The sequence below is a fragment of the Carcharodon carcharias genome, chromosome 17 (genome assembly GCF_017639515.1).
Source record: "Carcharodon carcharias isolate sCarCar2 chromosome 17, sCarCar2.pri, whole genome shotgun sequence".
Classification (NCBI taxonomy): domain Eukaryota; kingdom Metazoa; phylum Chordata; class Chondrichthyes; order Lamniformes; family Lamnidae; genus Carcharodon; species Carcharodon carcharias.
This window is the reverse complement of record NC_054483.1, coordinates 23,063,148-23,072,482: the sequence shown is the minus strand read 5'-3', so window position 1 is coordinate 23,072,482 and position 9,335 is coordinate 23,063,148. Positions and strand designations below refer to the sequence as shown.

The 9,335-nt window shown below is 46.6% G+C and overlaps 1 protein-coding gene across 1 annotated transcript; it reads right to left on the bottom strand.

Moving 5' to 3' along the window:
- Window positions 1-2,877: 2,877 nt before the first annotated feature.
- Window positions 2,878-9,335, bottom strand: pcna (proliferating cell nuclear antigen). The gene is made up of 6 exons (XM_041209013.1): window positions 8,943-9,335; window positions 6,931-7,028; window positions 6,022-6,089; window positions 5,241-5,435; window positions 4,249-4,372; window positions 2,878-3,202 (listed from the first exon to the last, which is right to left on the bottom strand). Exons 1-6 carry the CDS (start codon window positions 9,161-9,163, stop codon window positions 3,123-3,125), a joined length of 786 nt encoding a protein of 261 aa, XP_041064947.1. The 5' UTR covers window positions 9,164-9,335; the 3' UTR covers window positions 2,878-3,122.

The following is a 9,335-nucleotide window of genomic DNA, read 5'->3' as shown; positions in this document are numbered from 1 at the left end:
AGGGGGATGGCGTTGATGGTCTTCCTTGCAGATCACCAATCACCCTGTCTGCCCGTCCCTGATCCAAGGGGCAAGTGAGACAGCCTTTTGGGCAGGTCTTGGAGAGGTGACCCTGATCCATCCTGCCGGTTCCAGCACTGCCTCTTCCTTGCATTCCTCTGACCTTCCTGGTTGCAGTTCTTGCAAAGGACCAGGCTGCAGGTGCCTGTGATGCATGTGTGAAAAGCCCTCCAATTGTTGAAGGGTTCTTTGGGCTCAGTGCTCTCCCCAGCCAATCTGACACAACCAACAATGAAAAAACACATATCCATGGCAGGACCATGCGGCGGGGTAGGTTTGTAATGTCAGTCACAACACAGTTCCATTGTGACAGCACCAGAAATGGAGGCTAAGGTTGCCAACCCTCCAGGAATGGCCTAGAGTCTCCAGGAATTGAAGCTCATTCTCCAGGGCACTACTGGAGAAAATCATAGGGACGTTTAATAAGTTTGGGGTTTTTTTTGGAATTTACTTTCTCTTTACCTGATATAAAAATATTGAAAATGGATGTGGGGAGAGAGGCTGTTTGGCTGAGTCAAGCATTATCCAATTGGATAATGAATCTTCCTGCCTCTGGAGAGTTCCGCCACATCCTGGCTTGTATCTTGTTGGCGCTTTTAGCCTGGGGAGTCACAAGGTGTCTCACTCCCTGAATACACTGCCTTTGCCTTTCTCTCATTGCCCTAGGATTTCTGTGATTGACGTTTGAGGCCAATGCTGACAGTGGGCAGTTTAGTGATGCTGGTTTCACAGGGAGACAGTAAGGGGCCCTCTCATTAGTCATTTCCCAGCACAAAGACGACTCAAGTGATTCACAGCCCAAGACCGGTGCTGTCCAGACCCTGCTCTGTACAGGAATGCACTGCTTCAATCTCATAGCCAATGGCATTGAGCTCGTGCTACCATTGGCGAATGCCCCACTTCTTATCTTCTCATGCTAAGGAGGCCAGAGATGGTGCTGACCCTCCACCCCCTCTACAGAAACATTCTCTGACTTGAGTAATTCACCTTCCAACAATCACTGACCACGTGGATGTGGAGGAAGCAGATACAAGTGTCCACTTCTCCTGGCAATCTTGGTGAAAAGTCCCCCAGCCTTCTGCAATCTTCTATTTTCACAGAAGCTCCAAGCAGGATTCTGAATGGCAGAGTTTTTGTGTGTGAAATCTAACTTCACACCTTCTCTGTTTGAAAGAAAGGGGCCAATGTTTTGGCAGGTTATCAGTTCCACCATTTTGGAAATTAAATGGTTAGAGGTTGATTCCTTGTAATTTGATGTGACATTTCTAATAAAAATGGTCGCTTTTCTGCATTGCCACTTCTGTCATGACAATATTAATGAACATAATGTTATTGGAAATTGTTTTAAATTGGACTTGTATTGGGGTCTGTGGGTGAGTGTGTGTGTCTTCTTTGGATTAAAGCCAGCAAGTCTGGGTGTTCTGATGTATAGTTTTGAGATGTTAAACAATAAGGTAAAGAGGACATTTGCTTTTTGTTGAATAAGCCATTCAAAGACCGGGGGTGAAATCTTGCACCTGGCTAGCAGACACCAAGCAATATGTTTATATTACTAATAAAATTGGTAACATGAAAGGGGTTTCATTGTTGGAAGAGGTGAAGCTCAAAGGGTCTGGTAATACAATGAGAATTTACATTCAAAGGGAAGGCTAGATTTTTACAGGAAAGAGTTTTGTGTGGGTCAGAGGCATGTAATATCTAAGTCTGTAAATCTACCAGTGTCTGCGAAGGAACAAATTGAAAGGAGCCTCATTTTGAATCTGTAAAATGTGCTTTGCCTGCTGTCTGTTTAAGTCTATGGGTTATTGTTGCCTTGATGAAGATTTACCTCGGAGTGATTAATTTTGGAATTTGCTTGAAAGTTATTATGGTAGTAATTTGTAGACATGTGTATGTATTTAAATTTATTAAATTAATAAATGTTTAATTTATATAAGAAACCTCTTGAGGCCTAGTGGTTTTATTCCTGAATTCAGAGCTGCACCTTAAACATACCAATTGAAAATATAGATTATGAGAGTTGTTTAAAGTTTCCCTCTGGGATTTTAAAAAACTCAGCCTTTACCACCCCACTATTTAATTTAAATGGAAGCGAGAGAAACAGGGGGAGGGACAAAATGCACACTATACCTGGTGGTTTTACCTGATACATGTCCTGTGGGGTTCTTTGTGGCAAAGCACAAACACGACAGCTTTAACAGGGTTGTGGCACCATCATGCATACGATGGACTTGCAACAGGCTTCACATCCAATTGCCAGTTGAAGAAACACTGCCGAATGCACCTTTTGACATCCAGTTTGTCAAAGTGTCATAGATGATAAACAGTGAGATGCAAAACAGCAACTAAAACGCACTGATTATCCTTCACTTTTAATTAAAATTGATCGTGTGAAATAAACAATTGGGACATACAGATGCGATTAAGGTAGAAGTTTAGGATTAAAATAGAGCCAGCGCTATTAATTTTGGGAATCACAAGTAGGCCAGACCAGCTAAGGCCAGTCCATTTCCTTCCCTCAAGGGAGTTAGCGAACCAGACAGGGTGTAACAATATCCTGGCAATTTCATGGCAAGCATTCCTGAGACGGGCCTGGTCTGAACTCTGGAACATTAGTCCAAATGCGCAGTAACTAACAGATTCTCAGCATCAGCAAAGGGGCAACAGCGGTTCAGCAGCACCTGTTAATTTACCTGTGCCTATCGAGAGCGGAACTGAAAACCATTCATTCAGTCATCACCCTCGACTTGACTGGGCGAGCTCTGAACTTCACTTTTGTCCCATTTTCCTGCATTTTAAAAGGCGAGAGCACCAGTATCATTGAAAACATTTTATTTTCTGCCTTTTCCCTCGTCTTACAAAAAGCAATTTAATGTTGGACAACATATTTACATAAAATATCTACAAAAACTTTCGAAAGGACAGGAAGACAAGCGTATGTAAAGGAGCAATGTTGGAACTGAGGCAAGGTCAGTGAAAACCTTCCACACAAGTTTCAGAGCTATCTCCGATGATTGTTTCTCAACCACCTCCGTCCGACGCTCAGTCTCCACCATACAGTCTTAAGAGGTCTCCTCATCCTCAATCTTGGGTGCCAAGTAGTATTTGATGTGACCCATGTCAGCAATCTTGTATTCCACCACTAGGAGGCAAACAACAGAGCATGAAGTACAGGCAGCAGAGTACAACAGACCAATAATAGTTACTGAAAAACTCAACCGGCTGCTCCTCAAGGTCTGCTGCGCTTGGCAGGATCTCGGGATGTCACACAATGTCCAGCGACAGCAAACGCAGCAACCAATCGGCACACAGGGCAAGGTGATGATGGCATGGATGGGCAGTTTAGTCAGGTTGATTGAGGGAGACATCTTGACCAGGGCGCTGTTCCACTTTCCACCAGAGGGGGCAGGCGGGGCTTTGGCGTTCATCAAAGAGGTGGGCACCTCCGGCAGCGCTGCTCTCCGCTCCCTCAGTACTGCACCAGACAAGTCCAGTGAGATTTTTGTGTTCCAGTCTCTGGTGTAGGACTTGAACTGCCAAGCCCCGTGGTTCGGAGAAGCCTGCACTATCCAATGAGTCACAGCTGACCCACTCGGGTATGGCGGCTCTCGTGTTGGTCAACACCCTGGCTCAGGCCAAACTGGCATTCCCCGTGCGCCAAGTTTAACCGGCAGCAGAGTGCAGCGCGACCGAGCTCCGTTCCCGAAGGGATCACCGGCAGCATCATCACCCACCCACCCAGCCACCGTCCTGTGCTTTATTTCCCAAAGCTGTTTCAGTGCTACAGCCATCACTCACCTTGCTCAAACTGTTTGACAAAGGAACACATCTCGCTGACTCGAGTTCAAACCAGGGAGGGGTGCGACTAATTGGATAACCCAAACCAAGAGCTCACAAAGGCACCATGGTCAAATGGCTTCCCTCTGTGCTTTGTCATTCTAACCAGCCCATGAGTTGAGAAGCATTAAGAATCTAACATGTGGACAGCTTCCTGCATTTCAGCAGAGTGGAGGGAGAGCACATGGTCAACGCGTTCACCACCTCTAACAGGGCAAATCACCTTGCTGAAGCAAGCTTGAAGTAAATGAGCACCGAGTGGCCAACAGGGAGTTCAAGGGGGTAGAAAGACAAGAGGGAGAAAACTCGGGAATAGCGCACACAGGATGTCAGAACCAATGCAACACATACCCAGAGGAATATCTGCAGACATGCTGAGTGTGACTGTTGGGGAGAGGGGAGTGGCTTTGGTGAAGAAGTTCAGATACCGCAGGGCAAAGGTCAGCTGGACAGGCTCATTCATCTCAATGGTCACCTGAGAGAAAAAGAAAAGGTTTTCATTTCATTTCATTACCCTCAGCCGCTCCAGCACAAGATGCAGGTGCACACTTCCCAAGGACATGCACCCACCCGGGTCCATACTCTGCCATGGAATTCAGGCTGCAACAGGCCAGTGAAACAAGGGTGGATTCTCAGGCACAACCCTTTCATCCAGGAGCAATCCCTTTGGCTGTCTACATTCAAAACCTGAGCTGGAACCTTCCAGTAATAAAAAAAAGTGCTTCTCTCAAACTCACAGGAATTTCTCGCGTCCTTACTAATAGTGTTGGGGGCTACGAGTCCCTTGAGCTGAGTGGCTGGCTAAGCAACTACATTGCTGTGGGTCTGGAGTCACATGTAGGCCAGACCAGGTTAAGGACTGCAGATTTCCTTCCCCAAAAGGCATTGGTGAACCAGATGGGTTCTTACAACAACTGATGATAGTTGTCATGGTCACCACGACTTGAGACGAGCTTTATATTCCAGATTTTTATTAACTGAATTTAGATTCCACCAGCTGCCGTGGTGAGATTGAACCCATGTCCCCAGAGCACGAGGCTGGGCCCTCTGGGTTTCAATTCCAGTAGCATTACCACTGGACCACCATCTCCCACCGAGTGTCAGTAATAAGCATAAGAACGAGCTTAGATCAATCAATCCATGTGACCCAGATCTGGGATTAACCACAGCTCTGAATCTTTCAGGAGATAAATTGCTCTTACACCTCAATTTGGATTGGTGAACGAGGATGTCACGAGGCAGACATATCCTGGCATTTGCATAGGTTTATCAGTTCAATCCGTTGGTTAACATGTTCATTCTCACACGACCCTGAGATACAGCAATGAATCATAGGCACTTACTGCCTCTTCCTCCTTGTCGACATTGCTGGTCTGGGACAGTTTCACATTGCCCGTTCCCAGTTCCCCACTGGCAGAAAACTTGACCCCATCCTTGGCGCAGGAGATGACGACAGCATCGCCAATCTGGCTCAAATCTCGGCAGATCCGGGCAAACTCCCCAGATGGCATCTTCACCACGCAGCTGTACTCTTGCTCCTGAATGGCGCACAGGACACAAGGGGTCAGTCACATTGTATCGGACAAGATAAAACACAGGCTGCATCATGGATGCCATATATATCCGAGTAATGGTTCATCTCATGCAAAAGGCAATTCCCTGGCCTAAAAACTTGCCTTTCCAGACACCGTGTAAAAATCAACCCCGGACTTCAAGGATCAATGCCCCAAAACTTCAAAACCAAAGGATCATCCCAGAGAGAGGTTCATGATTTGATTGGATTGTCAATGTATCATGAAAACCAATCAGTAAATGTTCAAAACATTTCTAAATTGATCTTTTCTTTTCATTAGAAGCCATCAGATTAGGAGTGATATCTATTTTAACTCTTCCATGCTGTCCAGTTTTGGACTTGATTCCATTGCAGTGCTCTGGTCTGGGCCCAAATCAAACATACCTGCCAACCCCACAAAGACATGAACCTTGTGAGGAGTTGATCTCATGACTTCTGGCCGAAAAAGAATTGGGGTCATGAATGCGAATTTCACATGAGTATGCATGGGTGCACATCATCAATGCCACTGCCCAACCAGACCATTGGTGAAGGTGCCCAGACCCACTTACCGGAATTCCAAGCTGCTCAACATCCAAATCCATGAGCTTCATCTCATAATCAGAGACTTTCTCCTGATCTGTAACGAGAGACAGTCAGCTGAATGCACCAAAGTTTACTGTCCACAACATTTCAGAGTTACCCTGTTGACATAAGAGATATGGTCAACCGTTATACCTCACTGCAGTATTCTGCACACAACTCTTCAGGTAAGAGTTACCAGGATGCCATCAAGGGCTGCGGAAGTCAGGCTTGTTCTCATTTGAGTACAGGAGCTTAAGAAAGACCACAAAGATGTCAAAAACAATGATGAGCCTTGATTGAGTCGACGGAGGTCAACTATTGTCTCTGGCAGGAGCGTTTGGAAGCAGAGGGCATGTTTACTGTAACTTGCAGGAGAGCTAGAGGGAGCTGAGTTTTTTTTTGAAAACATGAGTTCTAATGTTCTGGAATGCACTGTCTCAAAGGGTTTAAAAATAGATTCAATAGAGATTTAGAAAAGAAAATCAGGCAAATACTCTAAGAGGGAACACACTACGGGCTATGATAGAAGTGCAGGGGAGGGAGTGGAATTATTAGAATAGCTCTTTCGAACAGCTGACCCAAGCACAGTGGGTCAAATTGCCCCTTTCCATGCTGCAGAATTCCATTCCATGATAATTCAAATGATCAGACAGGGGACTCCTTCAAGTCTACTTCTGCAGCCATTGGCATCACTTGTCCACCAATGCAAAGCTGTTTCGGCTCACCCAAGCGTACAATGTGGTACAGCTCTGACACTGAATGAGGGGAGCTAAACCGAATCCATTTCACCTTCAAACTAGCTGCAGTACAACTGCGACCAGCACAGTTCTGCTTTCACGCACAGACTTGAGAGAATGACAGTGGGAGTGCCAGGTTAATACGAGTGTGATACTCACTCTGCGACTCAAACACCAGCGCCAGTGTGTCCGCGTTGTCTTCAGCTCTCAGTGTGATGATGTCCTCATTGCCAGCACATTTGAGAATTTTGGACATGCTGTAACAGAAACCAGAACACTCAGAATCGCAGTCATTGCTCAGCCCAATGTCCATATGAGTTAACTGTAAACCTATGAAATCCTTTATTCCGAAAAGCCAACCAATTGATCAGCTAACAAGATGACCATCCATATGTTAGTGACATGGTTTAATTTTCATTCTGTACTCGGCTAACTACTCCATTCTAACAAAAGGCCATATTGACCCAGAACATCAATGCTCACCCTGTTTCTTTGTCTGTTTCTCTGTTTTTTATCACAGAGCCTGGCCGACCTGTTGATTATTTCCAGCATTTGTTGTTTTTTATTTAATTCCAGTATCTGCAGTATTTTGCTTTTGTACTGGACTGGGGAACAATGGGGGTGGGTGAGGGAGGGAGATGTGCCTGGGGGTGGGTCAGGGTTTGTGATGTGTCTGGCGTGGGATTGGGGCCATGTCTTTGTAGGTTGGGGCTGGTGGGGAATGGTGTTTTGGCAGGGGGATGGGGACAGATGTCTGGGATGGGAGAGGGGAACACTCTGTCCGGAAAGCAGAGGTGAGGAGCTGGGGGGTGGCTGTGGGGGTTCAGGGTTGTCGTGACAGGGGCAAGGAGCACAAGGACAAAGATGTCTGCCTTCAACACTGCTTTTCAATACAATCAGAGAAAAGGTCAAGGAGACAAGTCAGCTGTGCTCTCCCAGAACATCTTGCGAATAGTTCTGGTGGTCACAGGAGGAACATCAGTCATCCTGATGACAGTACTGTACCAGCATAAGATAAACAAGAAGGATCCATGATGACAGAAGAGCTGAGGAGTCATGGTTGAGAATAAACAACAATGTCAATTGACAATGAGAACGGTGTGACGATTTGAGTCCACAACCATTGTGAATGTGTTACACAGAGGGGGGGGGGTTGAGGAGCTGGGGTGCGGGGGGGGGGGGCGGTGTGACACCATGGGGGTTAAGGAACTGAGGGTAGTGTCATGCCTTGGGGGGGGGGGGGGCGGGGCGGTTGAGGAACTGAGGGTAGGGGTAGGTGTCATGCCTTGGGGGGGCGGGGGGGTTTTGACCAGGGAGCTGCTGAGGGTTATACCATAATATAACAGCAAAATACTGCAGATATTGGAAATCTGAAACAAAAACAGAAAATGCTGGAAAAAGTCAGCAGCTCTAACAGTATCTGTGGGGAGAAAAAAATAACCGAGCTAAAGTTCGCATTAACTCCTGTTTTTCTCTGTACAGGGGAGTTATATTATGATCGTCTGTAGCATAACAGCTCAGAGAATCTGCAAGTACAGGAATTCTCAAATGGGGAAAAGCAATGAGATAAATCGCGATGAGTGCGGGGGTTCAACAAGAAGAAAAAGGGATCCGTATGGATTGAGTGAGTGAATGAATGAACTTGTAACAAGTCTGCGCACGTTCCCGCCAACTCAGGTCTTTGTCCTTTCGCGCGCAAATGACGTCAGGGCAGGGCCGGTGGCGCCTTTTTGTAACAAAAAAAGGGGAGGGAAATTGGGGGGGGGGGGGTTGAAAAAAGTCGGTGTAAAGTGGCAAAAGGAAAGCCCGAAAACGGCCCATTCACCCTTTTTAACCCCCCCCCCCGACCGCTTCAAACCCCCCCAGACTCTCCAGTCAAATTACCAATCAGCTGCCGAAACTCACATTAACTTGTTACTTTGCTGCATTACAAGTCGAAATTTATTCTCTGCCTAATACGATTATATTTGAAAAATATATATATATATATATATACATGCTGCATGGAAATAAAATATTTGCACTATTTACAGCGAGATACACATCTTGAAAGTAGCAATTCTTTTTGCAATGGTTTCTTGTCTTATGCTCCCACCATCACCCGCCCCCCCCCCCCCCCCCCCCGACTGGTATTAAATTACTGGAATAAGCCCGTTGTGCAAATGCCCTACCTGCTGAGGTTTACCCCCATGGCCAGGTTTCTGTCACAGCGGTAGGTATCGAAGCCATCGCTGCGGAGAGTCAGCTGCACCAGGGAGACGTGCGAGCTGTCCATGGACTGCAGGCTGATGCCGGTCGAGCTGATGTCCCAACAAGCCTCGGTGATCAGATCCTTCAGGGCCTCCAGCACCTTTTTCAGGATGCTGCCCTGCACCAAGCGAGCCTCGAACATCTTTGCAACGAGTTATCCGTCACGTTAGCAAACAGCGTTGGTCTGGGAATAGGACGAGGGGTGCAAAATAATCAAAAGTCCACAGCAGGGGCAGTGGAGTGAGTTGGAGGAGGAGAAGGAACGACAGCAACTCACAAGCAGCCAGTCTCAGCAACAAATGAGAGGGCTTGTA

Excerpts from the sequence above, each read along its gene's own strand:
- pcna (XM_041209013.1), bottom strand. The coding sequence starts at position 9,163 with ATGTTCGAGGCTCGCTTGGTGCAGGGCAGCATCCTGAAAAAGGTGCTG. Across the intron at positions 7,029-8,942 it reads ATGGGGGTAAACCTCAGCAG|CATGTCCAAAATTCTCAAAT; the intron begins GTAGGGCATTTG and ends TTTCTGTTACAG. Across the intron at positions 6,090-6,930 it reads GCTGGTGTTTGAGTCGCAGA|ATCAGGAGAAAGTCTCTGAT; the intron begins GTGAGTATCACA and ends CTCTCGTTACAG.